At 37.9% G+C, this 27823-nt stretch overlaps 1 protein-coding gene across 1 annotated transcript in view; it reads left to right on the top strand.

Moving 5' to 3' along the window:
* The window catches only part of PTPN12 (protein tyrosine phosphatase non-receptor type 12), a 61702-nt gene that overhangs the window by 22620 nt on the left and 11259 nt on the right, over positions 1-27823 (top strand). The window contains exons 2-12 of the mRNA XM_054399414.1: positions 3275-3383; positions 6021-6097; positions 7010-7105; positions 7978-8016; positions 8773-8844; positions 10302-10361; positions 12355-12497; positions 13582-13648; positions 14280-14357; positions 14445-14543; positions 20012-20097. Coding sequence (XP_054255389.1) covers positions 3275-3383; positions 6021-6097; positions 7010-7105; positions 7978-8016; positions 8773-8844; positions 10302-10361; positions 12355-12497; positions 13582-13648; positions 14280-14357; positions 14445-14543; positions 20012-20097 — 926 coding nt within the window. The remainder of the gene's footprint in view (positions 1-3274; positions 3384-6020; positions 6098-7009; positions 7106-7977; positions 8017-8772; positions 8845-10301; positions 10362-12354; positions 12498-13581; positions 13649-14279; positions 14358-14444; positions 14544-20011; positions 20098-27823) is intronic.

The following is a 27823-nucleotide window of genomic DNA, read 5'->3' as shown; positions in this document are numbered from 1 at the left end:
AATTGACATGTATTTCAAGTACAGACAATTATGAAGCAAACCTCTTTTGCCTATCCATAAACATTGTGCTGGTCATTAGTAACTAAGGCTATTACAGCTGAAGTCTAGGCACAAGTTTGTATGTTTAATGAGGCTACGTCTTTCTGGCCCTTAAAATGCTATTGAACGCCATCATAAATGGCTTCTTTATAACCAGCATGTTCCTTGGCCACCAGAAACAGCCTCAAAGAAGGGGTAAAAATAGTTGTAAGCATGTTTTCTCCAGTTAGTAGAAATGCATTTTCTATTTGACACCACCTCTTTCCCTCTACATTCCCTTCTATAATCCCTGTGTATATGTTACTGCATAGAAGTACTGATTCAGTGCTTTCCAAAAGATGGGCTTCCTTTGTGTTTGTGTCTATGGGTTTCAGAGGGGCAATGGTCGTCTACTTGCCTGTTATGAACTAACGTAAACAAATTAGTGGTATTCTCACCTTGCCTGCTCAGTGCTTTTGGCTCTAAACTACCGGAAGATTCTGATTTTCTGTACAAGGTTCAAGCTTACTTAGGAAAAAAAGACTTCTGGGAAAAAATAAAGCTGGTGTTGATCTGTTAGAGAGTAGGAGGGCTCTGCAGAAGGACCTTGACAGGCTGGTCAGATGGGCAGAGTCCAACAGCATGAGATTCAACACGTCTAAGTGCCAGGTTCTACACATTGGCCACAACAACCCCATGCAGAGCTACAGGCTGGGGACAGAGTGGCTGGAGAGCAGCCAGGCAGAAAGGGACCTGGGGGTACTGGTTGACAGTAGCCCGAACATGAGCCAGCAGTGTGCCCAGGTAGCCAAGAAGGTAAATGGCATCCTGGCCTGTATCAGGAATAGCGTGGTCAGCAGGAGCAGGGAAGTCATTCTGCCCTTGTACTCAGTACTGGTTAAGCCACACCCTGCTCTTGGAGTCTGAGCATCTTCTGGGAATTGACTTGGCTATTTACTGCCTTAACCCAAACAAGTGTTCTTTGAATTGTAGGCAGCTGTTTATTGTAAATTAGCATGGAACTGGACTGGGATAGATCTTGTCATCAACTTAACACAGCCTAAAAAAAATTCTGTCGTCTTCTGCTCTGTCATTACCTTGTTCTGCTACTGAACATGTTCTCCTGGTGGTCTCTAGGCTGTCACTTAGGAGACACTGAATCTTTCATCTTCCAGTATACACATGGCAATAGCTTTCTGCAGACACTGGTTTGTTGTGTATAGGGTGAAATCTTCTGCTGAGTCTTGCACTTTCTATTTCTGTGGTACTTTTTGTTTAAAGCTCAGTTTTTAGAATTTTTTTGCATTGTACTCTTTCTTTTCTAAAGCATGAAGTAGATACTACTCTAACAGATAGTACTACAAATCAAGAGTGCTACTTACTCTTCTGGGTTGCTTTCAGTACTTTACTTATTTGTTGTATTACTTGTGTCACAGCTGGCAAATGAACATTAAAAGCATGGATCCTGAGGTATTTTAGGAACAAATGTGTGTTAAAATCGATCTGTATTTAATTTTCGGTTGTTGCCTTAAACCTGGGTTATGCTAATCCTGCTTTCCAGTCTGTTTACTAGATTGTGCTGTTACGGAGTCACAGAGAGGTGAAGGCTATTCTGAATTCTTGGAGCATTGCTTTCTAGAAAATGGAAGTTGATACTAATCACTCCAGGCTTTTTGGGTTATGATGGGGCTAAGTTGTACCTGTGAAACAGTTTTGCTTCCTGCAGGCCTTTAAAATAGGCTGAAGCAAAGAGGATCATCTTCCTAGGGTGCTTTTTGACACTTAACCTTTTCAGGTATTACTTCCTCAGGTGTATCCTTTCTCATGCAAGATGATTTCTGCTGCTACCCATGGTTTTTAGAGGTGATTTTCTTTAAACTTTTTCTAAGGAGAGTCATAGTGTTTGTCTCATAGAACTCAGTTACATGGGAAAAAAAAAGAAATCCCAAAACTCACAATCAGGTTGAGATGTGAAACAGTATCTAAAATCATACTAGTGGCTGTGCTTGGAAAGTAATTGTTTTACCTTGACTTTTTTTTTTTACCTTTCTGAATTTGGGGGGTTGTATTCCTATTTCAATACGTTTCTCAGTCTTGCAATTCATAGCTGATATAGCTAAATTATGTGTATTTATTTTTCTATTTCTGGACTTCTGGTTGTGGCCAGTCTTGGCACAGGTGATTTTTTTTTTTTTTTTTTTGACACAGTTAAGGGCAGTCTTTAGTAGGACAATGTCTCCCATGTGCAGTGGTATCCTTTGTCTGTACCGTGTTACAAAACAGGTTTCTCTGCCTGTTACGGATACAGGTTATATTCTGAATTTAGGATTAGTGTTTAAAATACAATTTATACTCTTTTCTTTCCTCCTCAGTTTTAAGGTTGCAAAGGCCTAATTTGAGTGTCATGTTAAAAGCTGTGCTGCTCTTGTATTTTCCTAGGAGGCTGGAAGGCGTGGCTGGATTTTAGTATTGAAGAGTATGACTGTTTCAGATTTCTAGGATTTGAAATAAATGAAGGCTGCTGGCTTGCTTCTGTTTTTTGCTGTGCTTTTCTGTGAAATATGCTGGAGTATTGCACATGGTGTTACTCCCTTAAACTCTCCGTATCTCAATCCACAGGGCATTTTGCATGATTATCTCATTCCCAATTGTGTGAGCGAGTCTTCTTAGAGCAGACTGTCTTAAACCAGGGCAATACAGAAAACCTCTTGTCACTCATCTTAATTGTGAATACATTTGCCTGAGAGGCAGGGACTCTTTCTCTCTCCAAGTAAGCTTGAAACTCGACAGAAATTGGGCACTGGGAGTTGGTGTCTGTTAAAAATGAGATTTTGCTTTCTGTTCACTTGTCAGTGTTAGAAGCAATAGGCTTCAGAGCAAAGTACTGGCTGTTAGCAGCTGTACCTGAGCCAGTCTGTTCTTTCTCCACGTGTTATGAGCAATAACAGATTTTTGTTTCTCACAGGTATTCTTAGTGCAGGTGATACTCTCTAACAGGGCAGTGTCTTTTACAAATGAAGTACAGCTGTATTGCATACGGGTGCTGTAGTGGCTTTCCTCAAGCTCCATGTCTCATGATATGTAGAGCTGGCTTCAATGTTTGTGAACTGCTGATGACCTAAAATGGCATTTAAAACATTGTAAAAGGACAGAAGAGGAGGTTTTTGTGTGATCTTACTTTACATCAATGAAGCTAATACCACGTGATGTTTCTGTTATCTTGAGACTTGAAAATATAACAATTGTTTTATTCCAGAGGTTAAGAAGATTATCAACAAAATACAGGACAGAGAAGATCTACCCAACAGCCACTGGAGAAAAAGAAGAAAACGTTAAAAAGAACAGATACAAGGATATATTGCCATGTAAGTCTGATTTCTATGGTGAAACACGATGAAGGAAAGTGCCTGTTACTCTTGATGTGGTTTGTCTTTCAGATCATTGTGTACCTGTGTGCTCTTTTTTTCCAGTGCTGGAATTTTTACTGTTTGTCAGCACTTGGAGTACTGCTTCTAGTGGTAAATTTTGCCCTAAAGCCACAGGCCCTAGATTGTTTAACAAGGTGGACATAGTGCTTGCTGCAGCAGTGAGAAGAAAAGGCTTGTGTTCTTGTTTTGCTGTATATAAGACGCATCACTTGTTGAAAAGTAGTGTGGTATGAAGCTCCACTGCAGCAAAATAGTTGAAGGGTATTGGAGTTTTTGTGGTTTGTTTTTTTTTTTTTTTTTTTCAGTTGTGAGGAAACGCATTTAATGGCTGTAATGAAAAAGACAAGGGAAGTTGTTATTGTCATCGTGTTATTGAGACTTGTTACGTTCTTTCCTCCTTGCTGGAATTTTGTAGATCCTGATCAATATAGCGAAATCTTGGTAGCATATAGGCTATATCAGAGGGATACTTAGTAGTTATTACAGTAGTGAATGGCTGCATCTAGAGTGGTAGATGTGCCTTTCTTCTTTGTAAGAATAAAACCTCAGTCACTGAGGTAATTTGAAGGTATGTTGTCAGTTACTGTGAGAATATCTTCAAACATCCAGAGGTTTCAGGAATGATGTGGTGGGAGACCAGCTTGACAGAAATGAAAGCCAGGAGATGTACTGGAGGAGGAGGAAGGTTGACCCTTTGCCCATCTTTTATAAATAATGTGAAGAACCTAAAAAATTTAATTTAAATTGAGATTAGTGCTACATTTATCAGAAATGTCTCTTATCAGAGAAAGCAGTACCTCAGTATTAATTCACTACCAGCCTTGGAGTAAAGCATGTGCATGTCCACATTACAGTTCAGTTAAAGGAAACATGGTGTTCACTGGTTGCCTGAAGACAATAATTAGCAGTTGTGAACTGAGCCTGTAAGCTGTAAACAAATATCCAAACACTTAATCTGAAAGCTGGAATTTGCAGTGGACTTTTTTTGAGAATTCTATTCTGGACCTAAAACTCTGACACAGCTGAGCTGTGTCAGATAGAGGCAGGCAGGAAACGTTGGCATGTGGGGATTGAAACTGCTGTAGACTTTTGGATCTACTTTGCTGGGAAGATAGGAGCCCTCCCCAGCCTACCATGTTAAAATGGCAGATCAGAGTAATTAAAGTAATTTTTAGTATTAAGTCTGTGACAAGAGTGCATGCTTAGGTTGCTCCTGCCTTTCTGTTCTGTCAATGAGTGTTACGCAGTGCAGTATGTTTGAAGAATTTCTCTGGGCCTTTGAGTGTCCTGTCTTCAGATCTGCAATCTAAACATCTTGTAATCTACACTTGTGCTTTTTTAGGAAGCATTGCATGCTAACACAAACATTTTTTGCATGTTACTGAAACTCAGGCAGAAAATGTCATTATCTTGGAAGCTTTTTGGAAGAGCTTCATTTCTGTATAGCAATAACACTTAGCATGTACTACTTGTGCGCATGGCTCCCTGTTTTATTGTCAGTGATCTTCTGATTATAAAAAAAAAAAACAAACCAACCATATTTCCTTTTTTTAAATAGGCTTTTTCTTTACTAGAGCTACATTCAAGAAAAAAGCATAAAAGTTTTAGCACCTGTTCTGTGGTTGAGGAATTGATCCTGGGAGCTGAAAGTAACAGAAATTGCTTGAGCACATGCTGTTTCTGCAGATACTTCTGTTCCTCAGTTCAAAGATGATTCATATGGTTTTTTTATCTGTATTTCTAGTTAAAACAGCTCCTATTGTAGAAATAATCTGAGGGATTTTTATATGATAGATAGGAAGTGCTGGTGTCAAGAGGAGCTGGAAGGGCTCATGAGCCTGCCAATCACCTACCCTCCTTAGTAAGAATCACCAAGTTATTTCTCTATTAAAGATACACTTAATTTTCTTCTCACCACCAAAAAGAATTTCAAGATGTTTAGCTTATTCTGTCAACAAGTAATAAAGGCTATTTTCAAGACTGCTGAGGATTTTGGGCTCCAAATACCTGTTTTCATAAGAAAGATCTGCTTTCTCTGAGAGTCAGTAATGCTTGAAATATCAGAACTCTCTGAATGAAGGAATCTGATGCTTCTCATTTTGAAGTGAGCCAGTAAAGTGCCCAGCCTAATGTCTGGGGGATAGTACCAATCTGTGCCTGACCAATAAACCCCAGTGCATTTCATGGTCTAATATTTGATGGAGTCTTCCTTTTGCTTTCTTTAAATGTGGCTTTAATTCTGACCATTATGATCTGTGTTCATCTAAATTGTAGTTACACACTTATTTCTGATCAGTCAGCTTCTACTTCTCTGTAATGAATTGCTCTTGGATTTCTGGTAGTTGGTACTCTGTAAACTTGAGCAGCAGAAGCACATAGCAGTAGGAGCTACTCTGCTTACCTTGGTAGCTTTACCCATAAATTAAATTGACTGACTTGCTGGTGTAACTTATATTTGGGAAACGTTCTCTAGTGCTTAGTTTCTTCTGTACATATTTATTATGTTTACTGTTCCATATTGATTTACATGTGTTGTAATTCCTGTTTAAAAAGATAAATAAATTCTTCTTTTAGTTGATCATAGCCGAGTTAAACTGACATTAAAAACTCCCCCCCAAGATTCAGACTACATCAATGCCAACTTTATTAAGGTATGTGCTGCTGTCTTAATAGTTCTTAAATTCTTGTTAAGCTTTTATTGCATATCAGTGCAGTTTTACCATTATAGTCCTAAATGACACTGTAAAGCTGTGAGGGAAGGTTTTTCCTTTATTATGGCTCAAATAAAATTACAGTTTATAAGGCATTTGAAAATAAAAAGGGTTGATATTACTCAAAGCAAATAATATTAAAAATGCTTAAATTTAAAGTGACAGGCAACAAGATCTCTACCACAGGAAAATCCAGACATGATTGGGTTTAGGGGTTACAATAAGGTGTTTGACAAATTGTGTGTGTCAATATGCAGTTCTTGCTGTTCATGAGAAATGTGGCAATGGAATTCTATCCAACCTTCTGAAAGGTTACTGTTACACTTGTTTCAAAGTGAGAATGTCTTAGACTTTCCTTGCAATCTTATTTCAATGCTACATCTACACAGTAATGCTTATTCCAAAACAGGTGTTCTTACTTCTTGAATGTTTAAGTTGAAAAGCTGAATATAAACATCCTCAAGGTTTATATTAAAAAAAGAAAAAAAAATGTTTTTTTGAGATATGGTATTACTGGAAGGGGGAAGCTTTAATTTGTTCAAAGTGATGCTTTTTGGCAGAAAGGTTTTTAACTTTTCATCATTAAATGCTTGAATAACAAAGAAAATGCAGATTTCAGAATCTGAACATGCAGAAACCTTATTTTCTATTGCAGTTTCTGACAGCACAGTAGTTGTTATAATCTTGGCCCCGCTTCAAAATTTTGGCTTATGTCAATGGACTCATTTTTTATTCACCTTCCCTGTTTTATTAAAAAAAAAAAAATTCTAATTGTACATGGTTATTAACCTTTTTATTCAGTGTACATGTGTTTTCTTTATGAACATTAATGGTACCTTTGTGCATTCCTAGGGAGTACATGGGCCAAAAGCATATGTTGCTACCCAGGGACCATTAGCAAACACAGTAATAGACTTCTGGAGGATGATATGGGAATACAATGTTGCAGTAAGTACCTACTTAAAAGACAAAATTATTTCATGACACAGTGATTCTATCTTTTGCCTGAGGTGGCTGTGATTTAGTTTAGTTCTCACATCGTGTTTGTGTAGTTTAAATAGCATTCTGTATAGCATTAGTATTAATTTACTCAATTTAACAACGTAAATTCTAAGTCAAAGCATTACTGAATGGCTGTGAAGTGATGCTTTGTATTGAATAGGTTGGTGCTTGGTTACATCTGTCCTGTAGGGAGCCTAACAACTCTTAACTTCATGGGACAAATACAGACACAGAAGCAGCACATCAAACAAAAGCCTGTTTCTGTTGATGCTAGTTTGGGATTACTTACTGCAGCTATTTGCTATTGTCAGGAATTAGCTTTTAAGTATTGCTAAAGTTTGGTATGGTCAACAACTTCTTTTTTTTCTTTATCAGATGCTTAAATGATGGTTACTTGTCAGGGCAGTGTTATTGTAGTGTTTACATGGATGTGTCTGAAATAAGCTTCACCTAAGAAATCTAGCTCTTGTGTTTTAGATGAATTTTTGTACCTGTTTTAAGCACTTTGTCATTTTAATCTAATAAAGCTACTTTTGTTCCAGTTATTTAAGTTTAGCCTTTACAGTCAGGATGAATAAGTAATGTATTTGTACAGGATTACAGTGAATTCAAATCAAGTAACCTTAAAATATTGTATTAGTATTGTAGACTATTTTGTGCAGGATACAACTTGGGTAATATTGTAGAGCATGCATCTGCAGGTAGGAAAATATTAGTCTCTTCAGCAGTAACCAACTGAGGAGTATCAGCATCTGCCCAGATAGAAGCAGGCTTTATCTAAAAGCAGCTAACTTGGAGAATCTTTTTGTTCTTTTCAGATAATTGTAATGGCCTGTCGAGAATTTGAAATGGGAAGGGTATGTACACTGTACAAAACCTAATGATCAGTGCCTGTGTAAGCAGTGTGCTGAGACCTGTGAAACCTTAGATGCAGAACTGTAAAGATCATCTACCAGATAGAATGGGAATGCCTGTCCTTATGGTGTGTATGCATGGAAAACAGTGCATGTGACCCCTTGGCTTTCCTCCAGTTGTGCTGTTACATTATTATCCAGGTGTCATCTCGGTGAAATAGAAGTGTCGGTACACAGAAATGTAGCAATGGTCTCTTTCTGGTCACATCACTATTGGAGAAAATCTTGCTGTTTGTGGGATGTAGACCAACTATAAAAATCCTGTGCCCTTCAGAAATTCCTGTCAATTGATACAGCTGCAAAACCAATATCTTTTCAATCTCTCTGCTATGTTCATAGGATCTGAAAAGGAATAAAAATGTGGTCCCGAATTGTGAACTCCAAACTTGTACAAAAAATAATTGGCTCTCATTGCTCCCCTCCGTATGAGGCATGCTTGTGCATATGTAGGCAGCCTGTCCTTCTAGGTTTATTTATTTGTCCTAGGATTTTTTGGGGGTTTTTCCTTTGGTATCCAAAAGGAAGTTCATTTTACTGTCTTAAAAGTCCAGCAAGGCACCACTGGACAGGTGTTAAGGAAGAGCACTCAATAAGATAGAGAGAATAAGGCATTTGAGGTTATAAATTTGTTTGCTCTGCTTCTGTTAATCACATTTCAGTACAACACATGAATTAAATTAGGATTCTTTGCTTTAACAGAAAAAGTGTGAACGTTACTGGCCTTTATATGGAGAAGCAGCTGTGACTTTTGGGCCATTTCGTGTTTCTTGTGTAAGTATAAAGATTTATAAGTTCAGTTTGCAGGATTTAATGCTTTTGTAACTTAAAGTAACTGTTCAATAAACAGTTGAAAACAAGTTTTCAAAACAAGTGCTTTTGACATTTTTATTACCAGATTTTGCGTAAAGACTCAAAGGAATGCAATGGAAAAGAAAGTCTGTACCTAAGCTGTTTGGTTGGTTTGGTTATTTTTTTACATTTTCTGGGGTTTGTTTTTCAAGTAGGGAACACTGTCAATTAACATTCCACAAAAGTGGACTACTGATAATGCAGTAGATGATGAATTTGACCTTTTTTATTAGGATTTTGGGTTTTGTCACTTACTGTTCCTGACATTCACATAAATATGTTGGAAAAAATAATTTCTTGTGTCTTTACCTTGCCACCTGGTAGTTTAGTCAGGTTCGATTTTGTTCTGTTGGTTATTATTAGGATATGAGGAAGACCTGGCATTAAAATGACCTTACTGTGACCTTTTTACACTGCAGTTCATGATTTGTCTTAGCTGTTCACTTGTTCTAAAACAGTGGAATTAATCCATTCCAAACTGATCTCAAAGCTTTTTTTTTTCTTAACTCAAAGTTAAGTGTATTTGGACAAGAATTGCTGTTCTTTTCTAGCCTAAGTGCTTTAAGGTGTTCAGGAAGAACAATCATGCTAGTTTATCAAGCTATTAAGTACACTTCAAATTGATCTTGTCAGGAAGGCATACATTTATATTTAGTCGATAAAGATTTTTAGGGGTTTTGTGATGGTCACATAGCTGGCAAGTTTTTGTGCAAAGGAATTGTGTACATCATAACTGACTCCTCATCTAGGGCTCAAAATGGGTAAATTTGGGTCCAGTGTTGCATGTGGGCCCCCGGGCTGCTGGCTGTGCATTGTCACCTGCAAATCTGCAGAGTGTTGCAATAGTTTCCTTGATGGAACATTGTTAAATTCCCCATAGAAGGTAGGAGCACATTAAAATGTGTGCAGAGTCCTAAATTTCCTGAGGCAAATTGTAATGCTAAACTTCTAAACGTACTTTAAAATACCAGCAGTATTAGAACTTGAAGTTGAATAATACTGTTTGGTGTCTGCAGTATAAACTCTCCTTGGTGTTCCAAAGGCACAGTTGAAGATTCTGATAGCCTAGAAGCTATACTTTTAATTACAGTGATCCATTCAGGTGCATTTTTGCTGGAAATCATAGAAAAGGAAAAAATGGAAGGAGATGTCACTGGATAGAGAGATAAGAGCTGAATATTATACAGCAGAGGTGTTACAGAGGATGGCTCTGGAAAGCAATCTGTAGATGTATGGAGAAATATTTCAAAGCACTTCTTTGCTATACTCTTAATAAATTTCAAGAAAGGAAACCCAAGTTTAAAGTTTTGAGTTTTAGTTGCATCCTGTATGTTGCATATCGATCCTTCCCAATTCATTGCTATTTCTTTCATGTTTAGGAAGCTGAGCAAGCAAGAACAGATTACTTCATTAGAACATTACTACTTGAATTTCAAAATGTAAGTATTTGATCACTTCTGCTCTCAGTGGTTAGGGAAAGTTCTCTAAAATGATACAACAGAGGAAACTCATTAAAATATCTTCACTTTTTTTTAGGTTCTCACTGTATTTATGTAAATTATGAAGTTTAGAAGTGATGATAACTTAGTATATAAGTACAGAGTACTGAAAGTCTTTACTTGTCTTTTATGTGTTTCTTTGGTTAACCAAAGGTGTGTGATGGTCTTCAATAGCATGTGTTAACAACTAGAAAGCTTCTGTCACCCTAGTTGAATTTCATGTCTCCACATTTGTTTGAGATAAACTCAATCAAGCTTGTCAAGACCCCCTGTTTCTACCAGTTAGCTTCTCTTCGGATGAGGTGTGTGTACTTGTTAGAATTTCCCCTGTGCTTTCACTTATTGTCAAGAGAGTTGCCCATCCATAGAATTACATTGCCAGAAAAAAATAAAGCAAGAATGACAACAACTTAGTAGTATTTTTTTCTCTAGTGCTTTTCACTCTATCATGTAAAAAGTTCCTATTTTTGGAATTAAAAGAGATAATGAAAAATATGGGATGTTCTTGATTAACTTGAGCTGCATTGTCTTTTTGCTTGGAGAACTCCTGCAGGGGTGAATTGTGTGCAGTATATTCAAGAGTCAGGATAGAATTCTGCTTTTAAAAATGAGGTCAAGACTTGGGAATTCTTGAAAATTTGATATTCTAGTTTTCAGGATGTAGAATTGGCTTACCAGACAGGTATTCATTGACACTATTCGTTAAGTTGGCAGATATAAAAGGTTACAGCTAATCTCTTTAAGGAAGAATGGAGTTTATTCAGCTTAGTGAAAAATTATGATGCGAACTACTGCAAAACATGAGACCTACTGTAAGAAATGGACTGAGTATGAAATAAAAGCACTTGCATTCTCTTATGTGTTAAGAATAAATGATTTAAGCCTTTCTTGAAAACTTTATACTGAAATGTCAAATTAGACAGTTGGACTTCTGAAATATCTTTTCTTAGACTGGATTTTCTTCTGTTTTTAATAGCTACTGCACTTCTACAGGTCTGGCAAAAGTAAAACATCAAAAATAGTTGGTTCAGTTGGAAGATGATATGAATTTCCATGCTCAAGAGGCCCACTATGTTGCTCCTCAGTTATCTAAACAGAAGGTAGCAGAGGTCTTGAAGCTTGTAACCTCTAACATTGATCAAAAACTTCATATACCTCTCTAGGACATGACTGGGAGGGTATTTGAAAATCCAGGTGTGACCACAGCACGGAAGAGTGCAGTAGAACTAGTAATACTCTGGATGTTTTGGGTAATGATGAGAGAATTTGGTCTTTCAGGAATTCAGGTAGCTGAGTAACTAGGCTGTGCTAAAGCTTGTTCTATACTTTGTCTTCATTACTCTTGTGCCATCAGCTAATTCGAATAAAAATGTACCTACTGTGGCAGGCACTGTCCGTATCTAGGCATGGCCTGAATTATTTCTCACCTGTTTTAAGTTTCCCTCTGTGTGCATGTACATCTGCATACACAATTGTTTTGTAATGTAACAAAATAACAAAAACTATTTCCTTGCTTCCCCCTCCCCCCTTTTTTTCCAATGAAAGTTATTAGAATATGATTAGAAAAAGAACCTTTTGGGATGGCCTTTCTTTCTCCCTTTTGCATTTTAAGACTGTAAGGCCAAAGAATCTTTTAACACAGTGCAACATTGTGGATCCCTCCACAGGAGGGACTGGCTTCTGTGAACTGTCCCATAATGCATTCTCCTGTGCATTAGCTGCACTCCAACAGTACTTCAGAATTTCCCTTTTGTTTTCTTCCAAGTGGTATAAACTGTAGAGTTGTGGGTTTTGGTTTTTGTTTTTGTTTTTTTTAACTCTGCTTGTCTGTGCTTAATCATGCAAAAAGTAGAGGTTCATAGAAGTAATTATTTCATGCAAACTCCTCAAATATGCATTATCATTAACACTTTTCTCCTTCCCTCTCCCTTAGGAGACTCGTAGTGTCTATCAATTCCATTATGTTAACTGGCCTGACCATGATGTCCCTTCATCTTTTGATTCTATTCTGGATATGATCAGCTTGATGAGAGAATACCAGGAGCATGAAGACGTACCAATCTGTATACACTGCAGGTAGCAAATGTATTTGTTTAAGTTGATATATATTTTAATAGTCTTGAAGTCGAGACTTTTGAGAAGAGTGACGTGTAGCAAGTGCATCACTACCTGAGAACTTTCCTGTTTTCTGTATGATGATAAAACCAGTTTCTAGTTGGTAAGTCTTTGCTCCTGAACAGCAGTTCCATCTTTGACCTGAAAATACAGATTTGGTACTAGAAAAATGTGCGAAGTCTTCACACATGTTCTGTACTGCTGGTTAATATATTTTAAACTTGGAGGAAATCCCTGCTGTTGAAGCAGAGGTAACTAGGAATAGTGTGATAGAAGAAGCAATACAAACATCAGGGTTAAGGCATCTTTCATGATTGCACTTCTGATGTACCCATCATAAGAAGAACACGGAGCTGTTGGAGCGAGTCCAGAGGAGGGCCACAAAGATGATCCAAGGGCTAGGAATCTGCTATGAGGATTGGCTGAGGGAGCTGGTGTTGTTCAGCCTGGAGAAGAGAAGATACCACAGGGACCTTTACAGCTGCTTTGTCCAGTACCTGAAGGGATCCTTCAGGAAGGCTGCAGAAGGACTTTTCATAAAGGGTGTCTAGAGACAGGATGATGGGGATTGGTTTGAAGCTGAGGGAGGGGAGGTTTAGACTGGATCTTAGGAAGAAATTCTGTAGTATGAGGGTAGTGACACTCTGGAGTAGGCTGCCCAGGGAGTTTGTGGATGCCTCCTTCTTGGGGGTGTTCGAGGCCAGACTGTATGAGGCCTTGACGAGCCAAGTCTAGTTGAGAGGTGTCCCTGCCCATGGTAGGGAGATTAGAGTAGATGATCTCTGAGGTCCCTGACAACCCGAACCATTCTGTGATTCTATGATTCAATTGGTTGTGTGAAAAACTTGCATAGAAAATCTTAAATGTTGCATTTCGCACTTCTAATTTGTAATTCTTTTTAGACACTCTAGTGTCATGTTGAGTGAACATAAAATGCTAGTTGAAGGAATTTTTTTTTCTCTCATGTGGACTCTGGAAATATAAAGCTCATAGTGTGTTTGTAAAATACTTAGGTGATTCTAACACCCCAACTTTATCTTCATAGTGCAGGGTGTGGAAGAACAGGAGCGATCTGTGCCATAGATTATACATGGAATTTGCTTAAAGCTGGGGTAAGGAATCTTAAAGAAGAAATTTTATGGAATCTTCATAATTTCATAAAGTGATTGAGCTCCCAAGTGTTCTAAAATAATGAAATGTTCTGGAACTGTTTTGGCAGGGTGGATGTTTAGTTTCATTACAGTCATGCTTTAGTATGAACTTACTTTCCTTTGACAGCAAGTTTTTTATCTAAAAAGTCACTAAAATTTTTAATATTTTTTTAAATTTTCAATATAAAGTTATTTTCAATTCAACTTTTTCAATTTCTCTGCTTGATCTTGTGGTTCTTTAAGCCTGATATTTCAAATATAAAACTTGCACATAAAACTTCATTCTGGGCTTTTAGATTATGAAGCATCATTAAGCTGGAAGTGTCATCTTAATGCTTTCATTGGATGTCTCATTTTCAAAATACTTGAAATGCTCTTTTCTGGTCTAAATTAAGTGTTTGAAACAATTCTGGGGAGAAATTGCTTTTTTTGTTGTTGTTGTTGTTTTTTGAAAAAAAAAAACCACCCAAACCAAATAAATAATAATAGCTGCCATGTGGAGAGAGCAGATTGGCTGTACCTATGGAAGTTCAAAGTGATTTTATGTTGCTGTTCTGACAAACAATGTAATTGACTTGCTTCTGCATTTCAGAAAATACCTGAAGAGTTCAATGTATTTAATTTAATACAGGAAATGAGGACACAAAGGCATTCTGCTGTCCAGACAAAGGTATCATTTGTTTTAAAATCCATCTTGATTATCTGATCATATCTTCTGTAAAGATCTTCTGCAATAATTTCTGTTAACCTACTCCAGGAGCAGTATGAGCTTGTCCACCGAGCCATAGCACAACTGTTTGAGAAGCAGCTGCAAAAGTACGAGAGCTGTGCCAACTGGAAGATTGCAGACAGAGTGGTACGTCTCTACCATACGAATTTCAGTCAGCTGTATCTCTTAGCTTCTAATCAACAATTGCCTGTGAAGTCTAGTTTTCAAGTGAAGTGTTAATGCTCTTAAGGCACCTACAGAACTTGTTTAGACTACAAATGTGTTTTGCTGAGTAGGAAAGACTGAGAATCTCAGACAATTAGAGGAATATTCACCACCTACACCAAATGCAATTGCCATGAGGAAAGTAATAGGAAGAATTTTGTATGGAAGAAATGCTGTATTCCAAGTCAGTATTTAAATTGGGCAATGTGCCCTTCCCTTGGTGAGGTGGCAGCAGTTGACAGGTCATCTGTTGGCTTTGTAAGAAAGCTTTGTACACTACCCTTTTAACAAACATAGAAACGTACTTGGAAGAATAATATTATTCAGTGGTTATCAGAGCATTTGATGATTTTTCTGTCTTTCTGTGCTTCTACTTTAAATGTCATGTCCTCCCCTAGTTTTTTTTCCCCCTTATGTTAAAATATGTTTTCTTGGTTGCTACTAGGTCCTATGTGAAAAACGACTTTTTGGATCAATATATTCTGTGTCCCCTACAGCCTAGAACTGTGTTACCACCCTTATCCTTAGACCATTTCATTTACCCAGTATTTTTATCTGTCTCTTCAGTAAATTATTGATGTAGGCTCTGTAGCTCTCTAGAACGATTATGAGTGCTATCTTCAAGGCACTTTGAAATATCTGGAAGTAATTTTACATCTGAGTTTACTAAAAAGCATCCTTTTAATTTGAGGGATTTAATTGTTCTGCACTGTGATTTCTAGGATGTGTGAAATATTTTTCATTCACGAAAAAGGTGTTTCAGTTCATGCAGTAATGCTATAGGCTTTAGTCATGGCAAGAAACCTGATGGACTAAATGTAGTATGGATGAGGCAGGCTGTTATAATGTGGTACAGGTTTGATATTCAGCCTACATGGGCTGGGATTTTTATTTATTTATTTATTTATTTAAATTTTCCTAAGGAATGAGCATGGTGGGATTTGGAATGTGCAGATTTATTAGCTTTGTGCAGAAGTTATTCCTAATTAATTGAGTTTTGGTCATAAGCGGATAGGCAGATCAGTCTGGTGTATAGTTATTGGACTTTGATCTGTATCTACATTCTTACATGGAATCAAAAATGTCTCTTATTACATCATACATATGATCTAAATAAGGAGGAGACACAATATACTGATACTGTGTCTGTAACAAAGGGAACTGCTGTCCATGGCACATCTTACAGTATCTGAGCGACTGAATAAAAAAACAAGAAAAAAGAGATTGTATAGATCATGTGCTTGGGAGTGAGACAGGGAAAATCGAACTCTGAATATGCAGTGAGGGAGTGTGAGCTTTGAGTTACATTTGGATATGGCCTTGGTTATAATCAGTAAGTTGTAAAGGAAATAGACTTTTAGCAATTATTTGGAAACTAGGAAGAGCAAAAAACATAATGTAACTGTGTGGGTACCTTGCAACTCAAATACTGTCTGCAGGTCTACTCTGCTTATCTCAAAGCTACAGAATTCAGACACTAGAAATTTGGAGAAGAATCAAAGTGTCAGAAAACTCCTATATAAGGAACAACCAGAACTAGAAGAAAAATGGCCTGCAGATGCTACAGCAAGTATGGAATAGTTTACATGGGGAGGGTTTTCACCATGTTCAGTGGAATTAATGCCAAATAAAAGAATGTGCCTACTTTGAATATATTGCTGTTAGTTATATGGCAGATAATACTGAACTGAAGAGGAAATTTTCATTTATCTTTCATTTATTATATTTTTATAATATTCTGAAGAGTTGTACTTCGTAGGGTTGGCTTCATGATTTTGTTACCCAGTTACTGTTCCCATTTGAAGCAGTGGTTGGAATTGAGTTACCTAAGCTTTGTAAGCAGTGTTCGCCAGTTACAGCAGAGTAAAAAGTTCATCTGATCGGCACCAAGGAGCAGCATTCATAGGCAAGTAGCTCAGACAATCCTGAACGTGTGTTCATGTCAACTTGCCAGCTTTGCCCTACTGGAAACAATACTGTAAAAAGTCAACAAAAAACCACATAGTGTTTTGAAAATAGACTTTTAATATGGTTAGAATGTCTATTGGAGTTTGATAGAAGGATCCAGAACCATCTAGAAAATGCGCATATATAAGATCATGTAGTAATTGTATACTCTTACCATATAGTTGTACTATCTACTGAGTAGATAGACCTGTAAATCCTCATGTGCTAAAACCATTACATTTACACCCTTAGTATGAGGAAAAGCTTTCTTCAGATACTAGAGTCCTTTCAACAACCCCCACAGTGGACAAATTTCAGGGCTAAATGCAATAATCAAGACTATTTTGCTTCCTCCACAAACACACCAGTCCCACCATCCCCCACAATCTTTTTTAAACTATCAGACAAATCAGAACTGTGTTGGGACTTGGCCCTCCTTTCCTACTGAAACTCTTGCTGATAGTGTTAGGCGTTTGAAATCATTAACAGTATTCTTCTTGCCATCTTTAATTTTGTTAGTACTATGCTTGGGTTTGTGTTTGGAAGCTTTGGAACATACCTGAGATGATTAGTCTTGACCATGTGGTAAGATATCAGCTAGATTTGTATCAGTAGAATGTTTTCTGAGCTGCTTGAGAGACGTCTCCATGATCTAGAGTGAGCTATCATCATCTTGGGAAGTCCAAATCAGATGAAGTTCCATCAAGTTGGATGTTCTGTATGTAGAAATGGGAAAAATGATTAAAAGACAAGCAACAAATATTTTACTCTCTTTAAAAATATTTATTGTTCGATTTTGTCTCTTTAAAAGTAGCAAGCATGTACCAAGTACTGCAAGTCCTTGGTTTACCCTTATCTACTAATAGAAACTTATATTAATATTACACACTTTCTCCAAAATAAGGCATTGGTGGTACTCTCAAGTTATCTCCTGGATTTCTTCCAGTAAAAGTGATAGAATTTTGTTGCTGCAGTTGATTGCAGTTTTAGAAGCTGTGCAGAAATCAGCTGCTATAGAAAGAATGTTGGTATTGAAAATATTATCAGTTTGGAAACTGCAAGTGAAAAGATTGTTGTTGTTGTTCAAACTCTTTTCACTGTTTTGCAGCTTGGAAATAGTTTTGTGTTTTTTTTTTTTTTTTTTGCCATTGAAGCATTCTCAAAAAAATAATTATCTTCAGAAACATTTATCTTGCTGTCTGTGCCTGTAAAGTTATATTTAATATGAATCGTTGGAGTGTATCATTTCAGTCTGAAGTATTTCTCTTATCTACTGATGCTCTGTGGTTCCCATGCTACTTTATGATAAGGGCAAAAGGAATGCCTTGATTCCTTTTAAGGGAAACGATGATATTGCTTCTGGAAGAGTATTTGCAATAAATTTGCTGGTACTTTTAACAGTACAGAAAGCTTCTGAATCATGTTGAATGTTTCCACTGTGTGTTCCAAAAGACAGTTGGGCATTGCAATTCCTGGGCAGTTTTGAACTGTAGGCAATGTCTGTGGAACCTCAGTCTGTGGCCCTCTGTTAGTGGCTCAGTTAGTGACAGCTGCATTTGGTACTTCATCCAGTCAGGAAGTAGGTGGGGAAAAGACTCACCCTCGGGAGATGACGGCACAATTTAGGTCGCCTTACAAGTTGAATTCAGACACTGCATCTGCCAGGAAAACTCCTGGTTCCTCTGCGTTACCACAGGAACAGGAGTTGGTCTGTATTGTTGTAGCCCAGATGTAATCCATGCTTGTTTGACTTCCTGGTCCTTTAATTTGTTGATGCAGGTTTTCATAGATGTGCACACATTTTTCCCATCTCTGTGTATATCTCTCTGTAATTGAACAGAATACCTGGATGGATTTTACTTCATCTGAGTAGCTGCTCCCTCAAGTCAAGGACATTGTAACTCTTGATCTGTTCAGCCGTTGATGCAGAAAAAAACAAATATTAAGCAAAGTTTGTATTTCCTCCCCCCACCATTTATTTAATGCTTTCATTTTTCTAGGGTGAGAAGCCTGCCCCAATAGAAATGATCTGTAAGAAAGACGGGCACTGCACTGAGTGCTCAAGTAGTTGACTGAATTGCACAAGAAAAAACCCTAATAATTCTCAATGCTGACCCTTGTGAACACTGTGTGTTGTCCTGGTTTCTCTAAGCTGATACTTTCAAAAATTGTGTTCTGCCTGAGGATGTAACATCTGTCTGGAGAAGCAAGAGAAGGTCTGCTGATGCCAATAAGCTGTGATTAGGAAGGCTGGGAGGCTTTTTCTTAATACTGCCATCTGCTCTTCTCAACAGATGCAGTCACCCCAGTGAGATACCCTGCATTGGCTTCTATACTTAAGCTGCCTCTGTTCTGCTCCACACTAGTTTTTCTGCGTATTTTCCAATTCACTTCTTTTGATAGATGACAGAAGGGGAAATCCGTGAGTTGGTATCACTCGAGTGCTCAAAGTAACAATTGTTCCCTATCTTTTGTGACATGGAACTGAGAAAAAGTAACAGACTTGCTCTGAGAGTTTAGCGAGCAGTATCTCTTCAGTTAAAAACAAGAGATCCAATAGTAACAGAGCATGACTACTTAAAAATGCTGCATTGTGAAGATGGTATGAACACGTTGCATGCCTGCATGGCTTAGTGTATTAAACTTTTATCCTCTTCCATCTCTCAAGTAAAAATCCTTCACTTACTGGGGAATGAATTGTATAAAAGTAAACGAAGTTTTCACAGAAGCATCAATCTGTTGAACTAATTAAGCAAAGCAGTGAAGTACCTTTTTTTGGGTGTAATGTTCTTTCATGTAGCTAGAACAGAGTCAACTGATCCTGATTTTAACCTACTGCAGAAGTGAAAGCTTTTGAACATGAATCTGCCTGACAACTTCCCAGTGTATGAACCACTGATGTCTCTTCTGTGGTTGAATTCAAAAATACCATCTTCTCTATTGGGTTTTGTTGTTGTTTGGTTGGAGTCGAGAGGCTTTGCCTTTTTAGAAAAATATGCTAAAGACTTGTTTTTGTAAACTGGTTGTGTATGTGCCTCAGACACTGGAGTTTACAAGTTTTTTCAAGGCATATTCATAAGTTTTATTACTCGTAGCAAAAATGGCAATGCCTCTTCGGCTATTTCCTGTCATAACTAGAAACAGCTTCATACTGTATATGTAGAGTTTAAAAACACCTTTGACCTCAGTTATCTCCTTCATAGGGTTGAGCTTTTGAGGAACATTTTTTTTCTAGTGGATTGTACAATTAAAACAATATTTAGTCAGAAAAATTTCAAGTCAGACAAAGAAATAAAAGAATATTGTGAATTTTGAAAACAATCTCTGTGGCAAAAACTTTAATTTTTCTTTTTAGCTATTATCATGGATCCTTGGACCTTGCAGTTGGGAGTGTTGTATGTATCTGTCTTAAAGCCATGATTTTTTTTTTTTCTTTCTATCAGGATGAAAATAATACAGAGAATGCTGTCAGTTCTTCAGATGCTGAGAAACAGGATTCTCCTCCACCAAAGCCTCCACGAACCCGCAGGTAGTTAATTGTATATTAATATACATAGTTTTAATCTGACAGATTGACATGCTTCATAAATAGCAACTAAAACTACTGATACTATAAAGTCTTAAGATGCAATTTCTTTTCATTTATAAATAGAAATAGACATAATACAAATAGAACTTCTGTAATTAACTTTGTGTGATAGTTTTAAGGCTATACCTTTAATTTCTTCTCACAGAGTTCGAGCAGAAAGGTGAAAGAATGTAAATAAATCGCTATTGGGTGTAAGAAGGCAAAAAAATGATTATTCTAAACACTTCAGTTGGAGAAATAGAAATGCTTAGAAATGCTCAAAACAAAGTATGGGTAGTCTCTCTTCATCTGTCCTGCGTTTCTTTTCTGGCTGCATAACACACACACACAAACACACGCATACTGACCTTGACAAGCTAAGTTTAACAAACCTCTCTGCTTCTTGGCTTACTTCCCTTTTGCCTGTTCTAGGAAGGTGGGGGGAAAGAAGCACGGCCCCTCTGGGCCAGGGAGCTTTGTTGTGTTTTCCTGTTGATTGTACATATTTGTAAATGTGGTGAGTAGTGTATATTTGTACATATACATTGCATTTCATTATGGATTGTAGATTTGCCTGTAAATACAGCTTCATTTACTTCCGAACTGACTTAGCCTGGTTATTGTTAGTGGGGGAGGGGGATTCCAGCTCTCCACACCGCAACACTTTGTCAATAGAAGTTTTAATATCATTGTGAAGTCTGTGTTTGGATACACCAATCCTGCAGTGGCTACACGAGTAGGCAAATATACCCTTCAGTAGTCAAATATATTACATCTACTTGTTCGTGAATTCTGCTAGGTTGTAGTAACACCTAGCAGACTTCACAGACTTCCCAATAGGCTGAAGTAATGACTGAACCCTCATTTTTGGAGGCAAAACCAGAATGAAATATCCATTTATTCAACGAAATGGTAGCTTAAAAGTGTGTGCTGCTATTGACTAGAGTATGCCAACAAAAAATTGCTCTCACCAATTTTTTCATTCAACAGAGCAGAAAGAAGGTTCTCTCTAGCTCTTAAAATACTTAGACTTTAAGCTAAAAGTAAATCTGAAATAGCAGATTCATCTGCTTAACATGGGTACCCAACCTGAACATTAGCCAGCTTAAGAAGAGGTTCTTCTCTGCTTAAGTGCCGAAGTTCCCTACTAGTTTCTAGAAGGCTTACATGGGCTTTTGTGCTGCACTGTCTCTGGTTAAACAGATATTGAAGGTAAGTGTTGGATTTCCTGCAGTTACAGAAGGAGAAGAAACCACCAGCCAGGTAATATTTGTGTAACATACAGTCACATCAGGACAAGTAGTTTTACTACTTTAAAATGTAATAAAACCAGAGTAATGCAAGGTCAGGTCAGTAGTGGGAATTTCTGAAGAGTTCAGGTAGAAAATGATAATTAACCACTTCTTTGCAGTACTGTATTTGAAGTGAACCCATTTTTGAGGAGCTGGCTAGAGTAGTGATTGCACAATAAAATAAATTTTAAATCCTAAAATACACTATGCTGGTAAAGGAGGAAGTTTAAATGTGTATGTGTGTGTATATATATATATATATACACACACACATACAAACACACACATATATATACACATACATGCACATACATAAAGTAGTTGGACATAGAAAGCCATTTGAGAATTGGCAACTCAGAATGGGTAACAGAATGTGTGTGTGTATTCAATATTGCAACATCCTCCTCTTGTCGCAGGAATAAACATAGTTTAAAACTGGGTTTTAAAGCGATCCACTTGAGTATCCACTAGTGATTTGGAGCAGATCTGGAATATTGCATGTGATTCTAATGCTCATTCTAGTGAAGGTATCGGGGAACTACTATAGATTAACCTGTTGCTCTACTACTTTGTGTTTCTTGGGATGGTAATTGCAGTAGGGTAACTTGGGAAATACTGTGTGATAAGAACCATTAAGGCTACGGTAGGATGAGCACATGAGTAGCTTTTGTACTTAGCATTAGTTATGCCAAGCAGAAGTTAGAGTAGGAGATGCCATTTAAAGAGAGACCTAAATGAGCTGGGGACAGAGTGGCTGGAGAGGAGCCAGACAGAAAGGGACCTGGGAGTGCTGGTTAGTAGTAGGCTGTGAACATGAGCCAGCAGTGTGCCCAGGGGAGCCAGTGGCACCCTGGCCTGTATCAGGAATAGTGTAGCCAGCAGGTCAAGGGAGGTTATTCTTCTCCTGTACTCAGCACTGGTCAGGCCACACCTTGAGTACTGCATCCAGTTCTGGGCCCCTCAATTCAAGACAGATGTTGAGGTACTGGAACGTGTCCAGAGAAGGGCGATGAAGCTGGTGAGGGGCCTGGAACACAAACCCTATGAGGAGAGGCTGAGGGAGCTGGGGTTGTTTAGCCTGGAGAAGAGGAAGCTCAGGGGTGACTTCATTGCTGTCTACAACTACCTGAGGGGAGGTTGTAGCCAGGTAGGGGTTGATCTCTTCTCCCAGGCAACCAGCAGCAGAACAAGAGGACACAGTCTCAAGTTGTGCCACGGGAGGTTTAGGCTGGAGGTGAGGAGAAAGTTCTTCACAGAGAGAGTGGTTGGCCATTGGAATGGGCTGCCCAGGGAGGTGGTGGAGTCACCATCCCTGGAGGTGTTCAAGAAAAGACTGGATGAGGCACTTAGTGCCATGGTCTAGTTGATTGGATAGGGCTGGGTGATAGGTTGGACTGGATGATCTTGGAGGTCTCTTCCAACCTGGTTGATTCTATGATTATGATAAGTAGCAGAATTTGTGCTTGGTAAGTAATAGCACTTTTATTTTATTTGGATTGATGGATTGTAATTGTATTCAGTCACTAGATTAAGATGATGCCAGAGAAGTCTGTTAACCTGTGTTCATGATGAGTTTCCAGCTCTTCTTAAAACATAGTCACTCAAATTAGATATAATTTCTGTCCAATACCTAGTTTCCTTATTAGTGTTCCTTGAAATAATCTTACGTGGACCTAGGTTTATATAATGTGACGTAGTCATGTAATAGTCAGAAATGTGTAATTCATGTTTTAGCACACATCTGTCTTATCTGCTTTGCATTGTTCTTGCTGCATTAAGTTAAAATCTTTTCATCTCTCTTATAAAAACTAATCTGTTTTACAAAATCTGGTCTCTTTTGGGCCTGCTTTCATAAACTTACCCATCTGCCAGCACTGGTTCCTTAGTGAATAAATAGAAACCTTTGGCAAAGCTGTTGTCTTTTTATAAAATGCAGGATATTTTTGAAAATTAATTATATCCCCTCATGCAAGATGTCTCTGAGGAAAGATTTGATTTGCTCTTAGTCACATCTGCTCAGAATACCCACTGTTTGGTCTTTTTGTGGGAGGTAACTTCACCAATCTGAAGTCTGATTCATCATGACTTAGAGCCAGTAGAATATACGAAAGATTCAAAAGTAATCACTGTATGAAGAAGGAAACTATCAAATTTATCATCTGTCTCTTTATCACATCTGTAGCTTTTTTCCCCAGAGCATTCTCCTCTTTTATTTTTCTCTGCATTGCTGTGACTGAAAATACCTTGGTACAACTGTATTAGTATACATATTTTCTGGAAGCACTGGTTTCAAGGGTTGTCTAAGTGTCGTTGCCTTTTCGGTAAGCTCACATTCAATAGGTACTCTCCAGTTACACTCCTGGTTTTGGTTTGTTTTAGAATTCTCCCTGGGAACTTGCTTTAAATACTTTGTTCAGTGACGTTTTAAGTTGCCAGCCAAATGTATTCTTGAGCTGTACGTGCACCATCTCCGAAGAAGTTCCAAGCAAGTTGCTAAAGCTGATAGCATTTTTTTTAACAGCAATAAGGCTTTGAAATTATTTATATACTGTCATAGTTGGCTCTAGAATGTGTAATTAGTAAAGCAACTTCCATTTTTTTAAAGCAATTTTTAATAGGTGCTTTTTTTTTTTTTTTTAAAGAGAAAGAGGCTACAGTGACTAGTACTGAACAGTACCATGTGGCAGCTAGGGCTTTCAGGAGGAAAATTGATTTGCATCTTTTGCCCTGAGGGTGCTTGTCTTCAATACTGCTATCAGACAAGCTCTGTTTGCTTAGACAGTGCTGTTTATGATTCCTGTTAGCTGTTTTCTGACAACCATGAGGCTGCTTTCTAGATGACATGGTGACATCTACAGCATTTTCCAGTGGCTAGTCTCTCAAAAACGTTGTAGAACTTTTCTGTAAAGGCAGCTTTCTCAGCTGTCTCTTATCTTGTTTGTGACGGGATCATAGGACAGATCATCTCTGTATTATCTTTAAATCTGCAGCTCTCTTCCTGTTACAGTGTAGCTAAGTATCAAGTTAACTCTCAGCTGTATTAAGTAAGGATGAGATGCTGCTAAAGACTTTTGTCATTTAAGATAGGAAGCTTACTCAGAGGAAGATAATTAATCCTTTTAGTATTTAATCCTCCAAAGTATAATTTCTTATTGTACTTTACTAGGCTTCTTTCATGCTTGTCTGCTCTTAGAAGTTACACGCATCTTTAGGCTTTTAAAAGTAAATCAAAGGAGGACATGGACCTGCTGAAGCAGGTCCAGAGGAGAGCCACAAAAATTATCCGAGGGCTGGAGCAACTTTGCTATGAGGACAGGCTGGAAGCGTTGAGGTTTATTTAGCCTGGAGAAGCTCTGGGGAGACCTTAGAGCAGCATGTTCCATCCCAAGAAGTGTTCAAAGGCTGGGTTGGATGGGACTTAGAGAAACCTGGTCTAGTGGAAAGTGTTGGGGTTGGGACTAGATGATCTTTAAGGTCCTTTCTGACCCAAGCAGTTCTATGATTCTACATACTTTTATCTGTAACATAGTTTCACAGCTTCACTCAGCTGCAGCCTTTCTTTGATGTGAGTGGCAGTGGTTTAATGCTAATGCAGAATAATGTGGTTGTCTGGTGGCAGCCTACTTACATTAACTTTAATTTTCCTATTTTAATGTTCAGCTTCATACCTCTTCTTTGTTGATGACAGCAGCAGCAATTCTATAGCCTTGGCATCACTTTTTTTTTTCTCCAAATAAACCCCTATAGTATGCTGTGTAGAATAACCATGGCTTTCTTAAGGTGTTCTTCTGAACACTGGACAAGTTTCATTGAAGTCTGAACCCACGGTGTCCTATTTTAATAATATTGCTCTTCTCCATTAAGTCTAGGATGGTTTAACATTCTGAACATTCAGAATATGAAGAAGAAAAACAAAAATAGTGTTGACATCACTTCATTTTGTGTTTGGGTTTTTTCCATGTGTCTGTTTTTGTTGGAAAATTGTGGAAGGACTTTTTTGTTTTTGGTCGTTTTTGTTTGTTGGTTTGTTTGGTTGGTTTGGATTTTTTCATGAATTATTGTGTTTGGGGCAATTTTATAATTAACTTTTACTATGAGAAATCTTTTTTTTCTCCCCAGTTCTTTTAACCTAATGCATGATTTATCTGACAGCTGAGAAGCCACTAACTTGAGGTCTCTGGCACTAAGGCCAGATGCTCAGGCTGTGTGGCAGTAGAAGTGCATGAAACAGCTGCCTTGGTCACCTGGGGCAATGCCATTCACAGTGGTATGCGAGGCAGTGCTGAGGCAGTGGAACTACAAGATAGCCAGTAGCAGGTGTGCATGAAGAGATGCTGTCAAGGCCGAGGTATGGGATGGCTCTCTGGTTTCTTATCACACACTGTGATCTTACAAATGTACTGGAGAAATGCTTTCTTCTGCAGCATATAAAAGCAATGCTCGGTTAATTTGAAGATCTAGCACAGGAAAGCTTATTTCTCTCCAAATGGTCTGTCATTCTTTGAGTCACTGACTCTTCTGTCTCAGTATCCTCTTTCATGAGCTTTCTGTTAGTTTCCTGGCAATTTAAATCAAGCTGTTTTTCCTATACGATTTCCTGTGTGTAATAATATTAGTAGTTCATCTTCAGATAATTTTCAGCCTCTGGGGGGAGAAGTGTCTATAGAGCACAGCTGTTGAAGGAAGTGCCCAAAGAAAGCATTATGCAGCAGCTCCAAATGCCCAGGATTTTCTGGCAAGAGTTTTTGAAAAAGCAGTGCCAGACAAAGAGCTTTTAAACGTATTCATATCCCCATATTTCTGCTTTGTAAAAAGAAACAAAAACATTATTTGTAAGGCCAAACATGTGAAATAAGGATATCATGTCAGTAAAATGGGAACATTGTGATGTATTTAGAGAAAACCAGGAAATCCTGGGTGTCATCTATTTCCTTTAAAAACCAAGTACATCAGAATGCAATTTGGGCATCTTATTTTCTGAGGATGGGTATTCTTCAGGATTAATAAGGCAAAGAGTGGTTTTGGTACAGAATTTTTTTACTTAATCACTGTAAGCTCTCAGTGAAATATAACTTCAAACATAATGAGAAACATTTTTCATAACTGTTTAGCTGTGTACAAGAAAGGTGATTAATCAAGTTTTGGGTTGCTGACTTGTGCGGTATTTCCTGTGGTGTCGGTTCTAGGCATATCTCTAAGGGGTCAGTTTCTGTAGCTTTGGGGTTCTGTTTACTAATGAATCTCATGGGAGAGTGATTTCATGAAACAGTGATCAGGGAAGAACTTGAAAAATTTTTGTATTGGTATTAATGGACCTGTAATCTTGTTCTAACTAGTTTAATGCTAATTTACTGCTTTAGCTAATTGTGGTGCTTAATGGTATGTGTGTACCAGATAGCAAATTGTGTTTGCTGACTGCATCTATAACTTTGGGTCAGGAAAATGAGGCCAGAAGGAAAAAAAACTCATTTTCAGTAGGAGGATTTAGTAGAGATTACTGATAAACATCACTGCTGGTAAAGGGGTCATATCAATATTTGCGCAAGTGAAGTCTCTTTCTCCCTCCACCCCTAGAAGAGAGATGTTTTCCTGTCCTTAGTGTACGTTAAACTGGAGCAAGGCTGACTTACCCCTGCTCCCCCTTATCTTTACTAATTCAAGTGAACAACTTAAGCTCAAGCTTGTTTGTTTTTCAAGAATGTCTAGAGACTACTTTTGATTAAATTGTTTGGATGTGCTCTGTATTTCTGCTATCTTAATGTAAAGGTAAACAACAATATACACACACAGGGGAGGGTGGAAGAGATGGAATCTGAGGCCCAAGTCTTTGAAAACAGGTGTCAGGCAAAGAATGGAAGAGGGCACATGGAAGAACTGCAAGGGGATTTGGGGTTTTCCAGATACAAAGGTCAAGTAACTTTTAGAAGATAATTTGGAAGCTGGGGACTTTGTGGCACTTGAGTGGGTGAAGATATTCATAAACTGAAAGTCTAAAGAGTTCTCTTCAGTTTGGAGTCATAAGGATATGAGTTCTTCATCCCATGTTGCTATAAGCTTGATGTTAATGAGTCACAAAGGTCTTTAGCCCTATTCCCTGTAACTCTTAACAGCAACCCTGCTGTTGGCTTCGTTCCAGCATATCAGAAACTGTATTCAATGCTTAGTACTTCATTTGATACCCTTGTAGAAGAAGTAGCAGTTCAGTTCTGCAGCAGTTAGGGGGTTTTATTTATCCACTGTGCTCTCCACTGATTAAGATTTTGGAGTCATTATTGCTTCTCTTGCTGACTGACAAAGATAGGTTGGCATCTGCCATGAGAACCCTAACTGTGGGTTGCTGGGTAATAAAATACTAAAGGGATATGGAGGATAACTTAGTACTCTGTGGTTTTCTT

Source organism: Indicator indicator, chromosome 3 (genome assembly GCF_027791375.1).
Source record: "Indicator indicator isolate 239-I01 chromosome 3, UM_Iind_1.1, whole genome shotgun sequence".
NCBI classification, from domain to species: Eukaryota; Metazoa; Chordata; class Aves; order Piciformes; family Indicatoridae; genus Indicator; species Indicator indicator.
Note: the sequence above shows the minus strand (reverse complement) of the source record. Positions and strands in the feature narration are given on the sequence as shown.